The 23,243-nt window shown below is 37.2% G+C and overlaps 2 protein-coding genes across 3 annotated transcripts; one reads left to right on the forward strand and one right to left on the reverse strand.

Moving 5' to 3' along the window:
* Positions 1 to 11,852: 11,852 nt before the first annotated feature.
* Positions 11,853 to 14,858, forward strand: LOC131079277 (disease resistance RPP13-like protein 4). Its single transcript, XM_058017187.2, has one exon. The coding sequence runs from the start codon at positions 12,087 to 12,089 to the stop codon at positions 14,742 to 14,744; it is 2,658 nt and encodes an 885-aa protein (XP_057873170.2). The 5' UTR covers positions 11,853 to 12,086; the 3' UTR covers positions 14,745 to 14,858.
* Positions 14,859 to 17,326: 2,468 nt separating this feature from the next.
* Positions 17,327 to 20,393, reverse strand: LOC131079278 (putative leucine-rich repeat receptor-like serine/threonine-protein kinase At2g24130). Of its 2 annotated transcripts, XM_058017189.2 has the most exons (3): positions 20,095 to 20,393; positions 17,976 to 19,878; positions 17,327 to 17,893 (listed from the first exon to the last, which is right to left on the reverse strand). In XM_058017189.2, the coding sequence occupies exons 2-3, from the start codon at positions 19,723 to 19,725 to the stop codon at positions 17,451 to 17,453; spliced, it is 2,193 nt and encodes a 730-aa protein (XP_057873172.2). In that variant the 5' UTR covers positions 19,726 to 19,878; positions 20,095 to 20,393; the 3' UTR covers positions 17,327 to 17,450. The 2 variants fall into 2 exon arrangements, with proteins under 2 accessions (XP_057873172.2, XP_057873171.2); XM_058017188.2 differs by lacking the exon at positions 20,095 to 20,393 and having other exon boundaries at positions 17,976 to 20,086.
* Positions 20,394 to 23,243: the final 2,850 nt, after the last annotated feature.

A 23,243-nucleotide genomic window follows, 5' to 3' on the forward strand; every position in this document is an offset into this window, starting at 1 on the left:
GATATTGATAACATCTTGTTGTGACCATTTCACACATTGCCCCATTAAAATGGGGACCCCCTCTTTCTGCTCGTTTTTCTCACCCTTCTCTCTGCTTTTTTAGGGTTTTGGTTTAGTTTGTTAGTCGTCTGGATTAGGGTCAAGCCTTAGGGTTTCCGTTTTAGTGTTTTCAGACCAAAGTCTAGTCAATTTTGAAACTTGTTGAGCTTCCTCCCGTAGGATGCAATTTTTGAAATGAGGTAAATTCGTCAGAGGTCTAGAAGGTTGGTCTAGGTTCAGTCGGAATTTTGAATGCAAGTCCAAAATTTTGCCTTAGTGTTGATGATGGGATTATGAATCTTTGCCCGGGTGATTTTTGACCAAATTTTGAAAATTTTAATAATTGATCCCGAGTATTGGAAAAGTCTTATTGTTGCCTTGTCAAGTGGTTAAAACTCTAAAATCATGATATTTTGGCCTAGAGAAGCAAAATCGCTCCTGTCCCTCAGCCAGGGACCAGGGTGAAGATGGTGTTTTATGCATTTTGATTGTCATTTTGTTTCATTTGTCTTGTGCAAGGTCGCCAGGAGATGCGTTTAAACGCGAATTGAAAGATTTGGAAGATTTTTGAAGCTTAAAATGACAAATTTTTTGGAGTTTTAGGACAAATCGCTCCTGTCCTTCAGTCAAGGACCAGGGCGAAATGTCTTGTTTGGACCATTTTGACTTCATTTTGATCAATCTAAAGCGTCAAGGATGTGACGGAAGATGGAATAAACATGATGGAATGCCAGGACTTAGTCATTTGCGACAAAAGGATGAACATTTGCCCTCAAGGACAAAAATCGCTCCTGTCCCTCACTGAAGGACCGGAGCTTGTTTTTCAAAATTTTACTGTCCTTGCAGGATCAAGATGATTTTTGGATTGGAAGAGATAAAGGGAGACATGTTCTTTCCGTTGAATATAATTTGAAGAAATTCGCAAACATGGAAATGTGCCAGGGACAAAAATCGCTCCTGTCCCTCACTGAAGGACCGGAGCTTAAAATCCAACATTGCCTTGTCCTTGCAAGATTTCAACAATTTCGCAATTTGAGGAGAACCAAGGAAGTACGTCTTATCAGTTGAATATAACTTGGAAATGTCATCATGAGGAAAATGGACCTTAGAAGCAAAATCGCTCCTGTCCCTCAGCCAGGGACCAGGGCGAACTTTAATGGTAGCTCCCGTCCCTCTCCCAGGGACTAGAGCAAATTTCCTTATAAAGAAAGTTTTGGGCAAAGATCAAGTGAGTATTAAGTTTGAAGAAAGCAAAGAAGGTGTAACGAACCCGTTGAAGATAATTTGAAGATTGTAAAACGCCAAGTGAAGCCCATATTTGCCTAGGCGCTCCTATCCCTCAGCCAGGGACCAGAGCGATTTCTTCCTTAGATCAATTTCTCACCAAGTTGAAATGAATTCCATGCCAAGGATGAATGAAAGGGTGCATGACGAGTCCGTTGAATATTTTTTTAAACATTGGCAAAGTGTGATTGAGCCTAGAAAATGAAGTTCGCTCCTGTCCCTCAGCCAGGGACCAGGGCGAAATCAAGTATATATAATGTTTCCTTCAAGTTTAAGTCACTCCAAGTCAGGGTACAAGGAAGCAATGATGTTTGGAACGCCTCGACAAAGAATGAAGTTACAAAGACCACCAAAGATGAAGGATTTTCACTATATGCCCAAGTTCGCTCCTATCCCTCAGTCAGGGACCAAAGCGAAATCTTTGAGTATGCTTAAATTTTGAAGACCACGTTCATTTCAAGTGTTCAAGAAGGATCAAAGGACATCGTTTTACACTGTGAAGACAATTGCAAGTTGATAGGAACAAGGATGAGCCCAAGACACAAAAGATCTCTCCTGTCCTTCAGGCAAGGACCAGGGCGATATTCACTACACTGGCCAGTTCTTTCAAAAATCACGTCAAGGCAAGGATGTACAAGGTTGCATAGGATCAAAAATGTTCTTGAGAAGATGATATGCAAGAAACCAAACGTCAAAAGGTGATCAACTTGAGCAAGGAGGCAAATTCGCTCCTGTCCTTCAATCATGGACCAGGGCGATATTCACAAAATCACTCATTCTTTTCAAAGATCACCTCAAAACAAAGATCACCAAGGTTGGAAACGTCATTTGAAAGGTAACAAACAAGGAGTGAGTATTTAAAAATCGCAAATTTGAGCTAGGAAATGAAGTTGGCTCCTATCCCTCAGTCAGGGACCAGAGCGATATGGTTTGTACCCTTACCTCTCCCAAATTTTGGCGCTAACACAATTTTTAAATTATATTAAATGCTAAAAATCAATAAAATTTGAAATATTCAATTAAGTTAGCATTTAAAAATTGCGCATGAACATTTAATTAATTATTTTTTTACCTTTAAAAAATCGAAAAAATTAATTACAAGGGCATTAATTAATTAATTAATTAATTAAAAAAAAAAGAGGTGAGCGTTGGGATTTTAATTTTTATATTTTAACAAAAGTCGGCCCCTTTTTTTTAATTAAAATTTGTTTTTAATTGCTTTAATTTCCAAAGTTGGCCTAGAGGGGATTGAGAGGGTGAGCGCCTATAAAGGAAGGGTAAGTTATTACATTTCAAATCACCATTTAAACATCCTTTGCATGCGAAATATCAAGAAGACAAGGTGCGAATATCATCAAAAGGAGGTGCGAAACATCATCAAAAGGAGTGCGAGTTTGGTTCAAGTGGAGCGAACTTGCCATCAAGACATTGAAGACCCCCCAAAGGTGGCGAAGTTGCTAAGGAAGACATTCGCTTGAGGGAGATCACGTTAAAAGCTTCAAATTTTGATTTTTGCCTAGGCGAATTTCCTTGTTTTATATTTTAACAAAAGTCGGCCCCTTTTTTTTAATTAAAATTTGTTTTTAATTGCTTTAATTTCCAAAGTCAGCCTAGAGGGGATTGAGAGGGTGAGCGCCTATAAAGGAAGGGTAAGTTATTACATTTCAAATCACCATTTAAACATCCTTTGCATGCGAAATATCAAGAAGACAAGGTGCGAATATCATCAAAAGGAGGTGCGAAACATCATCAAAAGGAGTGCGAGTTTGGTTCAAGTGGAGCGAACTTGCCATCAAGACATTGAAGACCCCCCAAAGGTGGTGAAGTTGCTAAGGAAGACGTTCACTTGAGGGAGATCACGTTAAAAGCTTCAAATTTTGATTTTTGCCTAGGCGAATTTCCTTGTTTTGCATTTTTAAAGTTAGCTCGCAAGTAAGGTATGGCGAAGTCTTCCTTTGTCTTAATTTTGAATTTTGATTGTCATAGCCTTAAATTTTGAATTTTGAAATTTTGAATTTCAAGTAGCTCGATCATATTTAGGAAATGATAACTCAAAGACTTATCATGAAGTTTCCTAAATTTAATCTCTAATCTATAGTCATGCATTGCAAAATCTATTACTTATTATGAAATGTTGTGTAGGTATTACAAATGGCGACCCCGAAGACGGGAGCATCCACCAGTCGTCCAGCTCTCATGAAAGAAGATCAAAAGAATGAAGAACTGGAGACCAAGATCATGTCTAAGTGGAGCAACATTGGAGATACCAACTTGGGCAACTTCAGTACGAAGAAGTTTCGAGAGGTCCCTTACATTGGCAAGCCATCACCTGTCGCTAGGAGGATAATTGAAAGTGGCATCATTAAGGCGGTCGGCTTCCCTCCAGCAGTTTAGTGCCATGAGTTGATGATTGAGTGTGCCCGTCATTATGATCCACAGTCCAGAACGATCGTGTCTAAGGAGGGAAACACTTTAGCTTATCTTTTAGAGGAAGCTATAAGTGAGGCTTTCCATCTTCCAGAGCACAGAGATATGGTCTACAAAAGCATAGAAGGAGCCAGGTCCATGTACGAAGATGATCCTAATGCTTGCTTAAGCATCATCAACAAGAACTAGTTACTCAAGAGTCATCCTCGCCTGAGCAAGATTCCGAATACACCACATAGGATCGATTTCCAAGAGGAATACAGAGATTTGATAACGATGCTCAACCGAGTCACAGGAGCTCCTCAAGTCTTCTATTTCGAGAAGTGGATGTTCTACTTCATCCAAGTGATAGTTCAGGGAAAAGGAACAATTCATTAGGCTAGAATGATTAGCCATTGCTTGGACATACAGTTAAGGAGACTGAAGGCTACCAAATCCTTCCACATGAGTTCATACGTCATATATGCCTTGATCAGGAGCTTTGAGTACGCAGGACTACCTCACAGAGGAGTTGGAAGAGGACCCGGTGAAGTTAGAGTTTGTGATTCCTATGTTCACTTGCATCATTCGCCAGGAAGTAACTACAAGTTAGTTAATGATACCTTCACGATGAACATCACAAGGACGTTGCAAGGCAGGATTCACAATGGACTATCTCAGGATGCACAATAGCTAGTAAAGAGGTACGGTGCTTGGTTTATCCAATTTCTGAAATTTACTTATATCAGAGTCCATGGATGTCCTTCACCTCCATGCATGTTGCCGAGATATCTGACAGACAGAATAGTGTTACTTGAGGTAACAAGATAGTTGGCAGCTTATGCGAAGGCATTCAGACATAGACATGGAAATGGAGTTCCTGTACCTATCATATTAGGCAATTCAGTTGAGGTATGTCCTAATGCTCTAGCCATGGATGATGCAGAGAAGGAGTTAGCTTTGTATTCATTTTCATTCTTTGCCTTGAGAGAGAGCTTTGATCCACATGGATATATAGAGGAGACAGTCGGTAGAAAATATAAGCATGAGTTTCAGATAGAAGATTTTATGATGAATCTCTTAGATGATCTTGAAGTGAAAAGAAAGATGCATTCTAGATTGCCTTTGGATTTCATCAGGAAATGCAAGATTTACAGAGTGGCCGACCAAGCTCAGGATAGTGGCAGACATCTCCAATCATCCTATGATCGAGAAAGCAAAACAGTGAGGTTAGATTGGAATGAGCCCGAGGTTGTGGATCTAGATGCTTTGATGGCTCCAGTCTTGTCTTGTACTCACAGATGGGTTGATGTGCAGCATCAGAAGTTGAGAGAACAGGGCATAGCTATGACTTTCACCTTGGAGGAGAGACCAGTTGAAGGTGGAGCCAGTGTAAGCGAAGGCAATCCTAATCCCAAAAATACAAGTGAAGGCAACCTTCGAAGTGCAAGTGAAGGCAATCTCCATCCAAGAGGCTCGAAGAGGAAAGAGAGACCTGAGAAAAGAGAATCTTCCAAGAAGAAGCAAGAGGCCAACCGAGATTGTTCATCCGGTACGTCTTCTCGACAAGAGAAGAGGACATTTGAGATAGAGGAGTCTATGGAATCAATGGTACAGAATGATAAAGAAGGACAGGCACCTCGAAGGTCACCAGGTGGACCTCTCCAAGACAATGAGTTGCATGAAGATAGGGAAGATAACGAAGTAACATCTCCTCCCAGAGAAGAAGAATTGCTTAAGGAAATACAGGTTAAAGAAACAAGATCTGCCGTCCCAGATTGGTTGAAGGAAAGATTAACAAAGGTAATTGTGATCGAGGATGAGGACAATGTGATTGATTTGGAGAGCCTTATTGGACATTCCCAAGAAGTGATAGAGAAGAGGAAGGCCACCAAGATGTCCAAGATGATTAGAGATGAGACTGGATCCAAAAAATTGCAGATAGCTACACCGGCAGTGGACAAGTATGAAGGTGAGATCCTTGCAGAGGAATATGATGTAGAAACATTTGAGCTTGGTCCACTCACAGCCGAGCAGACACTAGATGATGCCACCGATTTATTTGAGGCATTGAAAGACAAGCTTAGAGAAGAAATGGAGAAAAATAGGAAGCTTGAGAGGGAGGTCGGTGCATGGAGAACATATTTCAACCATCTCAATCAACCTTTGGGACGTCAGGATCCAGCAAGATCACCCGTACAGGCACTTCCCCTTCAATCAATTGGTGAGGCAGAGAGAGTTAGGAGTTTGGTCCAGCTTATGAGCTCATGGATTGACAAATCTCATACAGTTGCCATGGAATTTGCAACAAGGATGATGCAAACCATTCATAGAGCTATCCAGGTTTTTGAGATCATCCACAACTTGATGATAACGGTAGCCGCTTTTGCTCATACCAAAGATGTTATCATTCCTGTCTTGCAAGTAATCAGACAAACATCAAGGAAGGTCCTAGCACAGGAAAAGATAATGGATGGAGGACCTCATAGTTTGCTTCAATGGTCAACCTTACTCCAGATGAAGGAAGTTCTCTTCGAGGACATCAGTACCAGGTGTAATCATGTTGAGGAGGTTATCCACCCGATCCAGGACAGAGTATTTGAGGTACTACGTACCATTCTTGGCAGGAGGATCGAAGTTGAGACAGATGTGGATTTGCAGGAATTGGAGGATAGAGTCAAGGTCATCTTTTGCAAGGATGCTAATGTTATCACAGATGAGCAACGGGACCAGATGTTTGCTACCATGCTCCTGATTGAGAAGACTAAAGAACTTGAACCTGGATGGGACGCTGCTCTTCTCAAGGCATTTGATTAGGTCATCCACTTAGAAGAAAGAATGAGGAATCTTCCCGAGATTCCAATTGCTGAGATTGAAGGAATCGTATCAAGATTCATTGCATATGCTAAAAAGGAGCATTGGAAAGGGAATAAGATTCTAGATGAGAGGTTGTTATAGATGACATGGCACCTTAATTGTCATTGGTCTATGTCTCCTAGATTTTTGTGCCAAATTTAATATTTGGCTATGCATTCAATATTGTTCAGTAAAAAGGGGGCTATTTGTAATAAACCCTAATTAGGGTTTAGGTGTCATAATCTTGGCCATTGATCTTCTTTCAATCTGGACCGTTCATTGTAATTGAGGATGCTATTTATACCCTCATTTCTTTTCATTTTGTAACTAGAAAAATTAGAGATTAAGGAGAAATTAGAGATATTAGAGATTAGAAGCAAGTTGTTTTTGTAGCAAGATTGAGCTTTGAAGAAGGAATTCAAACAATTGTTGTACATGATGGCTTTGAGATCAATAAAATATTGAAGTTATGGTGTTTTATTGCAATTCTCGTGGTTATCTTCATGGTTGTTCATTTTCTTGAATAGTTCTCAATCAAAGTAGTGTGTTAATTTGAAGGACAAAGTGTTGGACTTGATCTTTGGTAGGATTCATTTTCCAAACCACTAGCTTCTTGCTGATTGTAGGAACGCCTTGCGTGGTCGACTGGAGATATTTGAATCGATTGAACCTTTAATCATTGTTGTGTCTTGGATATGTACCTTCGTGGTAGTGTCCTTGATCTTTGATGTATTGAAAAATCATTTGTTACCTTAGAAGATCGCATCAATTTCAATTGAGTTGTTAATTTATGGCAATATTGAAGTTGGTAGAATCTCACCGAGTCTCGTTCGCATTGAGTCATTCTTAGGGTTAGACTAGATTAGACCTCTTGCAAACCCTGCTCTTTTGATATTTTTTAGAGCTTGTTTAGTTTAGGAAATTCTTCGGAAACGTAAGGCCCCTTGATGACACAGCAATCACAACGACCACTGGTGCTTATCCACACGTAGAGACCCTACTAAAAAGAACATTGGAGTCACCCTAACTGATCCTTCTTGCGATATCTTTAGCAGTTAGAGACTTTATTCAAGAGAGGATAAGATGCCTTTGGGTATTTTATTCTGTGTATGATTGTGTACAAAATACACGTCAACACATCTCTAGAAGAATTTCACAATATTTTAATATCTAAAAATGAGGCCCTTAATCTAGAGTGGCGGTTATCAAGCTGAGTGGTATTTAATTACTTTTTTTGTATGATCTCCTATGGCCATTTCTAAGGCTACAATCAACATTCCTCACACAAACTTTAAAGTAATGACTTCTTCACCTTTATGAATTTGAGATCTCTTGATCATTTTCACACTTTTTCTCTTTTTATTATGACATCGGTCACTAAGTCAATGACCTTTCTATCATCCTCAATACCCAAATAAAAATTTGGACATATCTTTCTAATCACCCCTCCTAAAACTCATTTTCTTCCTAGTAGATTAGCTTCACAAGATGCTAGAGACTATTTTCTTCAATATCCCAAGGCTAGCACTTAGCTCTTCTTTTAAAGGCAACTAATTTGACTAGGCAAAATTTAAAAAATATAATTTATTTTTTATTGCTAGGCTCTTCAACACCTATGATCTATTGTGTCCTATAATTGGGCATACTTAAGAAGGTGCTACAATTCCAATCTTCAATGGTAGTGATTTAAACCTTTATTCATGATATCATCATTTATGAACTCCTCTTCAAACTTTGTGAATTATGATCTTTTAGAACTCTCAAAAAAGCAACCCTCTCATGAAATTTTGATTTTAACTCCTCACTTGCACTTCTCCAATTGGAAATTGAGAAAGCTATTCTAAGATCTCTTGATGTTTCAATCCTCAATCATTCCCTTTGACAACTTGGACCTTTGGGTGACTTTTTTATTTTCAAGGGTGATTGTTGTGTCTTGATAATGGCAACAACCTTCTATTTAGACTAATGGTGATTCTATCTTTTCAATGATGTATGTTCACCTCTATCTTGATCTCTATTTTTACTATCTTGTTTCTAAATTAGATTTTTAGTTTTTTGTTTAACTATTATCTATTCTTATTCTTTCTGCATTGTTCATTCCATATATATTATTAATCATTTCTTATTCTTAGTGTTTCACTGATTTTTTCATTAATCTTTTGGAAACTCAATAATTAGACCTCTAAAAAAATTTATGTTCTAATACCATGTAGAAAAATTAAAGAGTATAAATTGATGTTTATATATATTCAATAAATAAAATTACAGATGTATGCATGGAGAGATGTATCTCTTACAATCTATACATCTCTATACATGACAACTATGATTAAATACAATTTTTTTTTTTGATAATATCAAACATTTCCAATTGCCCCTTCAATGTGTTCCATGGGAAGAGGAGTTGGTTGGTGTTGACTATTGATCCATCCCAAACACCCAGTTGTATTTACTTTTTGATATTTCTCTCTTTAATTATTATTTTAGAAAATTAAATTATTTTTTAACAATTACGATTACTTTTTATATTTAATGATAATTAATCAAATTATTTTTTGATCTCACTCATACCACATACTTTACTTTTCCATAGAAAGTGGGACCTTTATAAAATGAAAAATTTGTGTAAAAGACAAAAAAAACTGAAGAACTGTGTGAGATGTATAACGAAGGAAACTTCTGTACATTTCCCCTATACAAGCTTCTCTGCTTCTTCTCAAATGCCACTCACCTTGACAAAGGGATGTAGCTAAACTAGCTCCAAAAAGTGCATGTTACTGGCTTTTATTGTCGATCACAATCAGAGATCTGTAATTTTTAACTAACACGAAGGTTATGCGGAAATCATGCACTAACACGAACTTTTTGGAGCCAATTTAACCACGACATTGACAAAGTTGGTGAAATGGAAGGTACATTTATTAATAAAAAATAATATCTCCATTGCTTTTATGCGCTTTTTCATTCAAACACGGGCTGTAAGGCCACTCCATCGATGCATTTTTTAACGTGTCTTTGTCACCACCTCTTTCAAGCTCTCCTCTTTTATATGATCTCCTATGGCCATTTCTAAGGCTACGATCAACATTCCTCACACAAAGTCTAAAGTAGTGACTTCTTCGCCTTTATGAATTTGGAATCACTTGATCGTTTTCATACTTTTTTTCTTTCTATGATGACATCAATCACTACGTCAATGACCCTTCTCTCATCCTCAATACTTAAATAAAACATTTGACATATCTTTCTAATTGTCGCTCCTAAATTAAACTGATTTGCTTCCTAGTAGAGTGGCTTGATAGGATGAGGGAGACTATTTTCTTCAATATCCCAAGGCTAACACTTAGCTCTTCTTTTGAAGGTAGCTAATTTGACTAGGGAAATTTGAAAATCTATAACTTATTTTTTATTGCTAAGATCTTCAACGCCTATGATTTGTCATGTCTTGTAATTGGGTAAACTTAAGAAGTTGCTACAATTTCAATCTTTAATGGTAGTGATTTAAACTTTTATTCATGATAGCATCAATTACGAACTCCTCTTTAAACTTTGCAAATTATGATCTTTAATAACTCTCAAAATATCAACCCTCTCACGAACTTTCGATTTGAACTCCTCACTTGCACTTCTCCAATTGGAAATTAAAAAAGCTATTATAAGATCTCTTGATGCTTCAACCCTCAATCATTCCCTTTGACAACTTGGACCTTTGGGTGAGTTTTTATGATCCGAATTTTGTAAGGAATTCCTTAACAATACAAGGTAAGCGAAAACTTGCAAGTATTGTTCAACAAAATGGACAATAGAAAGAGCTCAAAAAAATAGAGTTGTATGCTTTAAAAGTCACATTATCTGATCCAAAACCGAGTTTTAAACATCAACATGGAATTCCAATAGTCTCCGGAATCGAACAGATTCGAAATGAAGAGTCTTTGCAGAATAAAATAACAAATTATAAAATTTCATAAAAAACTAGGAATATAGGCGGAATTTAGGTATCTCAACTTTTGGTGGGGCCATAACTTTCAACCCATGACTCGAAATTTGAAATGGCTTACATAGTTGTAAAGGTCTTGAAGAGAACTAATTTCAGTCCCTTAACACAATGGCCTTTGGCTTGTTGAGTTAAGGGATTGACGACACTTTCAACCCCAAATTCCACTACGAAGACCTCCAAAAATGCGATTTATTAAAATGTAGAAAATTTAGAAAAATGAAATTTTTGATATTTCTCAATTTTATCACCTCCAGCTTATTCTGGATCATTTTATTTTCAAGAGTGATTGTTGTGTCTTGACAATGACAACGACCTTCTATTTAGACTAATGGTGATTCTAAGTTCTCAATGATGTATGTACAACTCTATCTTGATCTTTCTATTTTTATTGTCTTGTTTCCAAATCAGATTTGTAGTTTGGTATTTAACTATTATTTACTCTTATTCTTTCTACATTGTTCAATCCATATCTATTCTTAATCATTTCTTATTCTCAGTGTTTCACTGATCTTTTCCATTAATTTTCCACAAACTCAATATTTAGGCCTTCAAATTTATATGTTCTAATATCATGTGAAAAATTTGGCGAATATAAATTAATGTTTTTTATATATATTCAATAAACAAATTAAAGATGCATGTATAGACAAATGTATCTCTTACAATCTAGACATCTCTATACATGACAACTATGATTAAATACAATTTATATTTTTAATAAAGTCAACATTTCCAATTGCCCCTTCAATGTGTTCCATGGGAAGAGGAGTTGGTTGGTGTTGACTATTGATCCATCCCAAACATCCACTTGCATCTACTTTTTGATATTCATCTCTTTAATTATTATTTTAATAAATTAAAGTATTTTTTTTCAAAAATTATCATATCTTTTTATATTTAATTTTTGATCTCACTCATACCACTTACTCTACTTTTATTTAGAAAGTGGGACCTTTATAAAAGACCAAAAACAAACAAACAAGAAGAAGACAGATGTCTAACGAAGCAAACTTCTGCCCATTTGCCCATTACTTCTCCGCTTCACATGCTACTCTCTTTACAAAGTCGGTGTGAAATGGAAGGTACAATTATTAATTAAAAAAATATATCTCCATTTCCTTTCACGCGCTTTCTCATTCAAACACAGGCTGTCAGCCACTCCATCGACGCGTTTACTCACGAGTCTTTGTCACGACTTCTTTCAAGCTCTCCTCTTTATCTCCATTTCCTTTCACGCGCTTTCTCATTCAAACACAGGCTGTCAGCCACTCCATCGACGCGTTTACTCACGAGTCTTTGCCACGACTTCTTTCAAGCTCTCCTCTTTTATATGCATTGCACTTCACCTTCTCAACTGGTCAACAAGCCCTTTTTCATTGCCATGTTATCTTATATTCTCTCTGTTCACTTCAATCCGATTTAGCTTTTACTCTTGTAATTCCCATAGAGCATAGAGTTCTAAAGTTTCTGAGAGATCTTTTACCTCAACTCTCAGTAGTAACAGATGGCTGGTGCAATTGCACAAGGTGTTATTGGGAAAGTTACTGAGATGATAGTCCAACAAGCAGCTCAAGAGGCAGCGCTGGTAATCAACTTCAGTCGGGATTTTGCCTGGTTGAAGGAGGAATTCACTATTATAAGTGATTGTCTGGCATACGCAGATTCACGAGCTGTGCAAGAGAAGCCCATCAAAACATGGTTGCAACGCGTTCGAGACGTTGCATGGGATGCAGAGGACATTGTGGAAGAGTGTGCTATTCGCTCGTTGTACACTCGGTCTTGTGTTTGCAATCCTGATGAATTATTTTTCCGCTATAAAATGGGAAAAAGAATTCAAGAAGTGAAAGAACGAATCAGATCCATCACGGAAGCTGGAAATCAGCTGAAGCTTTTCAGTGATTTGGTGCCCTCTCCCTCCGAACAGCCATCAAGCGCCAGCGCAGCAGGTGGAAGAGGGTGGAAGGGAAATAGTCTCCCACCCCGCGATTCACACCCTGTTGCGATTGAGTCGAAGATTCAACATCTCACCACATTGATGGATGAATCAACTGTTCCAATCATTGCAGTGGTGGGTATGGGTGGAGCAGGGAAAACATTTCTTCTTCAAAACATGTTTCACAGAATCAGACAAAGGTATGAGCATTCAATCTGGCTTTCTATATCACAGTCATATTCTGTTCATAAATTACAGTGCGATTTAGCGTCCCACATGGGAGATTTAGAGGTTAGGGTGAAAGATGTAAGTGACGAGCGAGCGGCGGAGCTGATTCATGGCTGTTTACAAGGAAAGAAGTCTCTCATCGTGCTGGATGACGTCTGGAGGGCAGCTAGAGAAGATAATATCATTACGAGCCTTGGTCTTCCAATTGGCCATGAAAGCCGATGTAAAGTATTGGTTACAACGAGAAACAGAGATGTTTGCCAAAATCTTGGCGCTTTTCCATATCAAATGGAGCTTTTATCTGAAGATGAGAGTTGGCAACTGTTCTGCGCTCATGCTTTCCGTGGTAATCTCCCACCAGATCACCTTGAAGTGGTAGCTTCTGAAATTGTAAAGCAATGCGGGAGGTTACCATTGGCTCTTAAGATAACAGGAGCTTCTCTCTCCGTTACCACAGAAATAAGTCAGTGGAAGTCTAAATTGCAGCAGCTCATTGAAGTTGTTAACCTCGACACGGATCCAGTTATACGGATTCTTAGATTGAGTTACGACTCCCTGCTTGCAGCTCTTAAGCCTTGTTTTTCTTATTTGTCCCTTTTCCCTGAAGATGAGATAATAGATTGTGAATATCTCATAAACCTCTGGACAGCGGAAGGATTCATTCCTCCAGGAGAAGACCAGTTGGATGTTGCTTGGGGTTATTTATATCAGTTGGCCAATTTGTGCTTGCTAGAAGTATGGGAGGATCTGAATAAGGATCTAATCAAATATTGCAAGATCCATGACTTGCTGCTTGATCTGGCAATTGATATATCTAAAGAAAATAGATGTATATTTGCTGTTGAAAATGTCTTCACAGATGCGAAAAGAATTTTACTGGCCAAAAAAGGGATAACACAGAGCAGGTCTTCTTGTCCCAGATCTCTGCGTACTCTTTCATTTTATAAAAATCCCATTGAAATATTTGAGGCAAACTTCTTCAACCCAATGAGATTATTAAGGGTTCTCGACTTGAGCGGAACTAACATTTCCACATTGCCCCAAAGCATTGGAAAGCTAAAAGTTCTCAAGCTTTTAAATTTATCAGAGACAAATATTGAGGAGGTACCAATTTGTGTAAAAAGTCTCGAGAGTCTCGTCTTCCTCAGTCTATCCCGGTGCAAACATGTGCAAAGGCTGCCTAAGTGGATAAGTGTACTCAAATGTCTCCAGCATCTCAATATACAAGATTGCCACGATGAGCTGTCAAGTCATCTACCGAAGGCAATATCAGAGCTCGTGTCTTTGCGGGTACTTAGATCAGATGAATTAAAGCTCTCTGTTGAAGATGACGGATTGTTAAAGTTGGAGGATGTGGCCAAATTAACCTGCCTCCAACAATTAAGAGTAATTCTAAACCATGATCAGGAGTTGAGGAGTATAGAAAATGGAATCCTTAGTCAGCTATTCAAGATGCGCCATTTGTCAATAGCATCTGGTTTTTCTATAGAATCTCATCTACCACACAATCTCACTGCCCTGCAGGATCTCCAAACACTTTGTTTGCGGAAATTTGTGGGACCGAGTTGGGTGTGCAGGCTAACAAATCTGAAGCAACTCGTATTGTTTAATTGTGATCGTAGTGATTACCGTGCATTGGAAACAATGCCGAATCTGATAGAGTTGAGATTAGAGGGCAATGCGAGTTGCAGAAGAGTATCAAAGGCATTTGGAAAGTCATCTGGGTTTCCCAAGCTACGGTTCCTGAATATTGAGGACTTCAATCTTCTGGAGGAGTTGCCGGATTTGGAGGATGGAGCAATGGCCGTTCTGGAGAGATTCCATTTAGAGTGGTGTCCAAGAGTGAAGAAAGTCCCACAGGGATTGGAACGCTTAAGAAGACTAAAGGAATTGGTATACTATGAGACCGGAACCAATGAATTTAGAGCCAGATTGAATGAAGGAGGAGAAGTTTGGAATAAAATCAAAACAAAAAATCCCCATGTGGACATCAGAGGTTGAGTACCGTGTCAACCAAAATATTATCTACTCTCTTTAAAGTTCAAAAAATAAAGAGACATTTTTTTACAAGAATTTTCAATTACTAATATCAATATAATTTTGTTTTCCCCATTCTTTCTATTGTTAATATCAATTTAGATATTTTTCTTTAAAAGAATTATGGTGTTCAATTTTATAATTTATTGGTATAAAGTTATTTAGTATTGATTTTTTAATCAATTTGTTTGTAGTTAATAATTTTTTTAATTTGTTTTCATAATTTTTTAGCCTTGTTAGTTTCATCTTGCATAATATAGACTTGTTAGTCTATTTCTCATAATATAAACTTTTTTAGACTTAACCATTTAAATAAAAAGATTACCCCCTTTTCATTTGAGTACCATTATGTTGTTGAATTTTTGTGTGAACGCACTTCTAATCGACTATCATGGGCAAATCTACACAATTAGGTTCAATATAGTTTGATTCTGTTAAATTATAGGATTGTTTGACCTTCTTTAGCCTAATCTTGAGTGTTTTTTTGTCTTGTGATTTCAGTTTGTATTAATGCTATTTTAGTCCTTTTTAGAATCACATTTCATTGCACACAAGTTTTATCTTGCAACATGTAGGCTATAGATTATTGATGCACACACATTGTACATCAGAGTTTGGTAACACCTATGGAATATACGAGAAAAGAGATTAATAGTGAAAGAAGAAATCTATTATCTTTTCATTTTGTCTTGTTGCAATAGGTGGGGTTCCACTCAACAGCATGAAGGCATATTTCGTAGCAATGGGCTTAGAACTTCCTCATAACCCAATCAAGCAACCATGAAAAAATTCTTAACACAAGAACATCTCTAAATGAACAAGGATTCTGATAAGGTTTGTTTCAAACATCCCATCACCATGATACTTCACAACTTCATGCTTCCTCTTCACAAAGACACTTTGTCTTCTAGGTTACAAATACCAAATGAGGGCTTTAGTGTTCATAAGAATAAATCTACTTCAAGAACACCTTAGATCCTCCCAAATACAACATTTCAACAACTTAGCAACTCCAACGAACACAGATTCCTCTAATTGTCACAATTTTCACATAACCTATCCTAGTTTCTAGTAGCCCTGTCCAGAGACAAAACTGATCACAACTTCCCATGAACAAATCAATCCCACAAAAAAAATAGAGTTTCGGATACCCTTTTGGTAATTAAAAAACATATGTAAAAAAAAGGTATGGTTGTTTTGGAACATGTGTCTCAAATAATGACTATTAATCTGCTTATGAGGGCTAATTTACAACAGCAAATTGAGTTTGTTTTTTATAACTTTCATTATAGAATTCATATCAGAAATATAAAACAATTTTTAAATACCCATTTGGAAGTTATACAACATATATAAAAATTAGATACGATTTCTTTGGAACATAACCCTGAAAAATGGACTGTTATGCTGGAAAAACCTAGTTTCTGAATTGGGTAACTGGGAAGATTCAACCATTAGACAATTTAAACAACCTTTTCTTTAGAACTGGTATGAATGAAATTTTTTTTTAATTCAATTATATTTCCAGCCATATAAGATTCAGACCCTCATTATGTCCGTACAAGGCGTACTGAACAAAAGAGTAATAGATTTCTGAAAGAAAAAAATAGAGAAAAAATGAGGTTTCTTATTCATTCCATCTTCCAACCATCCTCACACCTTCATTCACACTTAACAATGTACAAATGATTCCCAATAGGCTTATTTATAACCTTCTACACACTTTATAACTTCTCCAACTACCCCTTAATAACTTTGTCTCTTTAACTTCTTATTTTGCACTTTTACAATGACAACCTTTTTTTTTTGCATTTTGACAACTTTTACAACATTTTACATACTTTGCAAATTTGAAACCAAATGAACCTAAAAACATTGTAAATGGTCTTTTAAGACCTTATTACATCACATAATGACTTTCCTATGCCTAGACCCTATCTACTTGACCCCTTGCATCAAAATTTGAACATGTTTTAGGTGCTCCTACACCATGTCCTTGCTTACAGTGCATGAGATCAGTAAATGTGACCTACAATCCAATGTTTGCTTGGAAGTATTGGTGGATTTGATTTATCAATTGTTCAAAAGTGTTTATCGAATTATCAAGAAGTGAGTAAAACCAATCCAACATTATGTTTTTCAATGATTGTGGGAAGACATTTGCTAGCAAAACAACCTTGAATATGAATTCACTACAAATTGCAATGAAGGCTAAGACATGTATTTGAGGATTTCCTTTACCATTGTACTTCTAAAACCTTGGCACCTCAAAGCCTATGGGTAAAGGATTAGCGATAATCTTCACCTATATAATCAACTTTATAATTTTAATTAATTATCATCAACTATACTTTCAATCATATTGAAAAATGATTACAATTATCAGATAAACAATTTCTATAAAATATATCAATTAATTTTCAACATTCAACTAATCAATCCACAAAATAGTTGTATTAATAAATTTCTTGAAATCATAAATATTTAACAAAAAAACAACAACATCAACTTCGACTAAATTCTTACTATCAAACTCAATATCAACTATATTAATCAACAAACCTTATTATTTACAAAAGTACACACAAATAGTGACCACTACAAAATAAACTTTTTTAATCTCTTGTATCATAGTTGCAAAGTACCCTACAAACCAAACAGGAACCAGAGCTAGGGAGACGAAAGGTCACTGGAACTTCCAGGCGCATCATACCAGATAGATGGAACCAATCTATCTAATAAATCATGGAAACTTTCTAGTTGAGGGCGACTTGTTCTCATCTCCCACTCATCTTTGATAATCTTCAAAAAGCTTAACGCCTCTGTGATGGTGAGTCGTGCCTGGGGTGAATCTTCCGAACACCACAAACCAATGCGTAACAATTTTTTGACTACTAGATTTCGGTTGTCATCAAACATGACATTGAGATCCAACCTCTGGTCAACTATATCCATTATTCTATCTTGAAATGCATTACTCACCCACTTGCGGAGGGTAAAATTCCCTTGAAACATGGGGTGAGTGGGCTTCTTTGATGTCAGCATTTCCAATAACAAAATGCCATAGCTATAAACATCTCCTCGAGTAGAAACCCTTCCATTCACCCCATACTCTGCAATCGATCAAATGAAATAATTAGAAATATTCGAATCTGAATACTACAGGAGGGAAATCCCATGATAAAGATAGCATACCTGGTGCGATATATCCTACAGTGCCTTTCAAACCTCTGAAATTAGCAAGTTCGAGGGAACTTTGGCCCTTTAATTTGGCTATTCCAAAATCTGACAAATAGGCCGTGAGGTCTTCGTCTAAAAGCACGTTGCTTGGTTTTATATCACAATGCACTATTTGCTGACCACACTGATGATGAAGATATTCAATGGCATGAGCTATATCCAAGGCTATGTTTAGTCGTTCCTCGAGTCCCAATGCACGAGAAGAATGATTTCGGGGATACAAATGACTTTCTAAGCTTCCATTACACATGAGTCTAAACAATAAACACATGAAGGTTTCGGTGGAACTGGAACATGTGGTTATAATTTTAACCACGTTTCGATGTCGAATGTGTCTCAGTGCATTACATTCCGCTGTGAAATTATTGCGGGCGTTCTTTTTGGTTGAATCCAAAACCTTCACTGCAACTTCCCTGCCATCATCCAAAATCCCTTTATAGACGGATCCAAAATTGCCCCTTCCCAGCAAGTTGTCGTCGCTGAATCCTGCTGTTGCTCGCTTAATTTCTTTGTAGGAGATTTTTCCATTTGTAAATTGCTGCAAAGTCCAAAGGTAGGTCCTTATATCCAGCTTCTTTGTCCACACGAATCCCAAAATAAATATAAAAGCAGTAAGACAAAATGCCCCAGCGGCTGTTTCTCCCATTACTTTTCTCGATAGCCGGGTTTCCTTGAAACTGTTTTTCCTTCCACATGCAGGGAAGGAGGATACAACTACACTACTATTTACAAAAAATCTTCTTTCATCCTCATCTACTGCTAGACAATTGAATGAGAAATTTAAGATACGAAGGAATTTCAAGCCTTTGAGAGACAGAGGCATTGTACCTGAAAGGAAGTTGGAAGAAAGATCCAAATATCTCAGATTTTTTAGATTGCCAAGTGGATTGGGAACTGAACCTTCTAAGCCATTTCTTGATAAGTTCAGATACTGCAATGCAGTGCAGTTTCCAAGGGTCTGTGGAATCACACCATTCAACCTGTTGTGGGAAATGTCTATTGCTCGAACACTCACAAGCTTACCAATCTCTTGAGGCAGAGCACCCTGTAGATAATTGAATGACAGGTTCACATAAAATTTTATGCGAAAGAGATTACCAAGTTCCTGTGGTATGCTCCCAATAAGAGAATTGTGAGACAAGTCCAGAACTTGCAATTTTGTGCAGTAGCCTAAACTGACCGGTATCACATCTGACAAGTGGTTATGGTGAAGAAAGAGCCCTTTTAGCCGTCCCAAGTTGCAGATTGATTGAGGAATTCTACCAGAAAGTTTGTTATGGCTAATCTTCAATATATACAATTGTTCTAGATGACCAAATTCATCTGGGATAGCACCAACAAACTGGTTTTTTTGGAGAAACAACCGTTCCAGATTTTGAAGCCCTTTCAATGATGGAATGGTGCCGTTCAGATGATTTGCACTCAAATCAAGAAGGGTCAAATTAGTGAGATTGGCAATATGATTGGGTATCTGCCCCGATAACATATTGCGCGCCAGATCCAAGTGCACCAGTGCTGAGAGGCTTACCAAAGAGGATGGAGTGGTACCTCCTAATCTATTTCCTCTCAGGGACAGATGCTTCAGCTGAGAAAGGCTTCCCATTAATGGTGGTATAGAGCCATTAAGGGCGTTAGCAGAGAGATCAATGGTCTCAATATAGGATAGATTAGCCAGACTAGAAGAGATAGAACCCTGTAAACCCATTGCTGAGAGGTTGAGGGAAACTACTCTGTCCTGTTGTCTATCACATATAACCCCTGCCCAATTGCAGAAAGGAATATCCACAGTCCAATTCGATAATGAATGGTTGGGAGGGAATATAAGGGAAGCCTTGACATCCAAGAGAGACTGTTGTTCCTGCCAATGATTGAAGCCATCAGTAGTCGAACAATCTGAGCTGACCAGACAGAAAAGAAAGCTTAATAGCAGAGGAAAAGTGGACATTTTGTCCCACATTAAACTAACTCCAGTACAGAGAGAAACGCAATAATTTGAAGGAGAATTTTCAGAAACCAGATGCTCAGGTACGATCTAACTCAGAAAATTTGTTAGTGATCGATTTATAAAGATTACCTATTGGCCGCACTGTCACACGTTCTCAAAATTCTCCTTCCAAGAAAAAACAGCTAGGATAAGATTTTGCATATTACAAATTGACCTAAAATCCACTGAAAATATATTTGAAAAACATATTTTGCATAGAAATGCGTTGTTCATCGCTCAACTTTCAGGGAAGACGGCTAGAAGGTGAGGATGAACCTTCTAACTAAGAGTGTCCTGTACCTATCAACTAGTGAAACCAAAGCATTAAATTATTCCAACAACACCATTTGTCGGTTCAGAACGTCAGCGTGCAGACATTGATGCGTCTAAAACTGGATTTACTATACCCGTGCAGAAAGTGGGCAATGGCTACGCAGGGGACAAAATGGCCCCCATGCCATGCCTTCCTTTCTCCATGCCCCCATGCCATGCCTGACGCTACGGTCCACCCTCCAATCAACCTGTCCCATCAAAATCTCCACCCCCAAAATTTGTACTGTCCTGCCGCCTTCATATATTTTAATATGTTTTTAATTTATTATATGTAAATTTAAAAGTTACAAGTAGTAATATAATAATAAATTAATAGTTGATTATATATTTAGATTTTTTAATAATAAGTTATATGTTTTTCTTTTTTAATTTCTATTTATTTTAATAAAAATCATATTATAATATATATAATACGTAATTGATGATTTTAAGATATATGTATTATATAGAAATTTTAATAAAATAATTTTTAAATTTTTACATACATATAAATAGGTAAATAGTAGTTTATTTTTAATTAAAACAATATAAATTAAAACATTAAAGATTAATAATAAAAATTAAAAAATGTAAACATATAACTCAAATTAAAAATAAACTATTATTTACCTATTTATATGTATGTAAAAATTTAAAAATTATTTTATTAAAATTTCTATATAATACATATATCTTAAAATCATCAATTACGTATTATATATATTATAATATGATTTTTATTAAAATAAATAGAAATTAAAAAAGAAAAACATATAACTTATTATTAAAAAATCTAAATATATAATCAACTATTAATTTATTATTATATTACTACTTGTAACTTTTAAATTTACATATAATAAATTAAAAACATATTAAAATATATGAAGGCGACAGGACAGTACAAATTTTGGGGGTGGAGATTTTGATGGGACAGGGTGATTGGAGGGTGGACCGTAGCGTCAGGCATGGCATGGGGGCATGGAGAAAGGAAGGCATGGCATGGGGGCCATTTTGTCCCCTGCGTAGCCATTGCCCAGAAAGTGAAGGGAAACTTCGGTTTATCAACATGGGAAAAGTTCAGAGAAATGGAATTTGCGAGGAAGGTACACATAAAGGACGCTGGAATTTAGTCAGATGTTAGAACATGCATGATAGACATATATTTAAAATGTGGAATTGAAAGAGGGACTCTAGGACCTTTTATTAATCAGGGTCTTATTAAACTTATCCCCAAAGGGAAGAACGAGGATTCGGTGATTGGTTGGCGTCCCATCACCCTGCTCAACACTTCTTACAAGATCATAGCCAAAGCTTTGGCCAGAAGAATCAAACCCATTACGCAGGAAATTGTTAGGCCTGAGCAAACCGGTTTTCCAAGAGGCAGATTTATTTTATTTTAGACAATTTGATTCTTGCTTGGGAAACAGCGAAATGGGCTCAACAAACAACCCAAGATGCGTTATTTCTCAAATTAGATTTTGACAAGGCTTATGATCGTATTAGGTGGCCATTCATCTTTAAGATGATTCATTGGTTGGGATTTGGACCAAATTTTTGTGCTCATGTCTGAAATCTTTTCATAGATGCTAATGCTAGGCTAGTTGTTAATGGTGTCTTCTCCCCTCAATTCCCCCTCCAGAAGTCCATTCGTCAAGGTTGTCCCCTTGCCCCTTTTCTCTATGTTCTCTCTATTGATGCTCTTGGCTATTTACTTCAGCATGCGCATTCTAATTCTCTTATCCATGGCATTTCCCTTCCTAGAAATAGTGTGGCTCTTAACTCCCACTTCGTTGATGATAGTATGATTTTCATCCAAAATTCCTACTGAAGACATTGGTAACTTGCTTCATACACTTGAGTTCTATTGCAGTGTCTCAGGTTCCAAATTAGCTATGCATAAAACTGAATTTTGGATGACAAAACCAAGTCCTCGTTAATCATGGATTCCTGCAGAGTGGAAAGAGATTAGACATGGTACTATTTCCAGGTGCCTTGGTATACCTTTTGGATTGGGGTCTCCTTGAAAGATATGTGGTGGTGGTTTTTTAATAAATTCAAATCTAAATTGCTAGCTTGGTCAAATCGTTTCCTATCTATGCTTGGGCGTATACAAGTGGCTAATAAAATTCTCTTAGATAGTCATGTCTACACTTCCTCTTGCTGGCTACCCTCCAAAGCTTGCTATAACCAGCTTACCCAACTCAATACGAAATTTTATTTGGGCTAAATGGGGAAATAAGAAAGGTTTGCCAGTCACTTCGTGGTCGCATTGTATTCTTCCTAAGGAGAAGGGTGGTTTGGGTATTATTGATCCTTTTACACAAGGAATTTGTCTAAGATATTGTATTTAAACAACCACTGTTGGTAAAGTTTGGTGTTCTATTCATTGGCATGACAAGATTTTGCTTGCCGAATTCTTCAAACTCCATGGTTCAGGGCCTCTCAATTGCATATGGAAAGCTTGGCAAATAGTTTCACAAAAAATATCTTGGTGTAAAGCGGAAAATCGAACCCTAGGTGTTCCCCCACTCCAAGGAGAAAGAAAGGAGGTCACTAGGATTGACGGTTTTCACTTAGGAGAGACTTTACATTCAAAAGAGGGGTTGAAACTCACAAGATCCAATCCCACACAATGCAAGATTGAATTCTAAATGAGTTTTAAGGGTTGAGACAACAAGGATACCCTCTTTTGTAAAGAATGTAGATAGAAGGATTAAACTAGGAGTGTATGTAAAAGTAGGAAAGATTCACTTGTAGACAGAGATAGAGACACGGGATGAAGCTATGGACTTGAAATTAGCAGTAAAATGTCGAGATGATGCTGTCCTACAAGTTTGAGCGAAAGTTGACAGGACGATGGTGCCCGGAGTGCACACAGTCCTCTGAAAAATCCGCGAAATGAAGGGGGATCTGTTCGTCTCTGC

Source organism: Cryptomeria japonica, chromosome 4 (assembly GCF_030272615.1).
Source record: "Cryptomeria japonica chromosome 4, Sugi_1.0, whole genome shotgun sequence".
NCBI lineage: Eukaryota > Viridiplantae > Streptophyta > Pinopsida > Cupressales > Cupressaceae > Cryptomeria > Cryptomeria japonica.

What these genes read in the sequence shown, in the direction of transcription:
- LOC131079277 (XM_058017187.2), top strand. Translation starts at nt 12,087, where the DNA reads ATGGCTGGTGCAATTGCACAAGGTGTTATTGGGAAAGTTACTGAGATG.
- LOC131079278 (XM_058017188.2), bottom strand. Translation starts at nt 19,977, where the DNA reads ATGTGGGACAAAATGTCCACTTTTCCTCTGCTATTAAGCTTTCTTTTC. An exon ending in TGTAGGATATATCGCACCAG is followed by an intron (nt 17,894 to 17,975) that starts GTATGCTATCTT and finishes GATCGATTGCAG; the next exon opens with AGTATGGGGTGAATGGAAGG.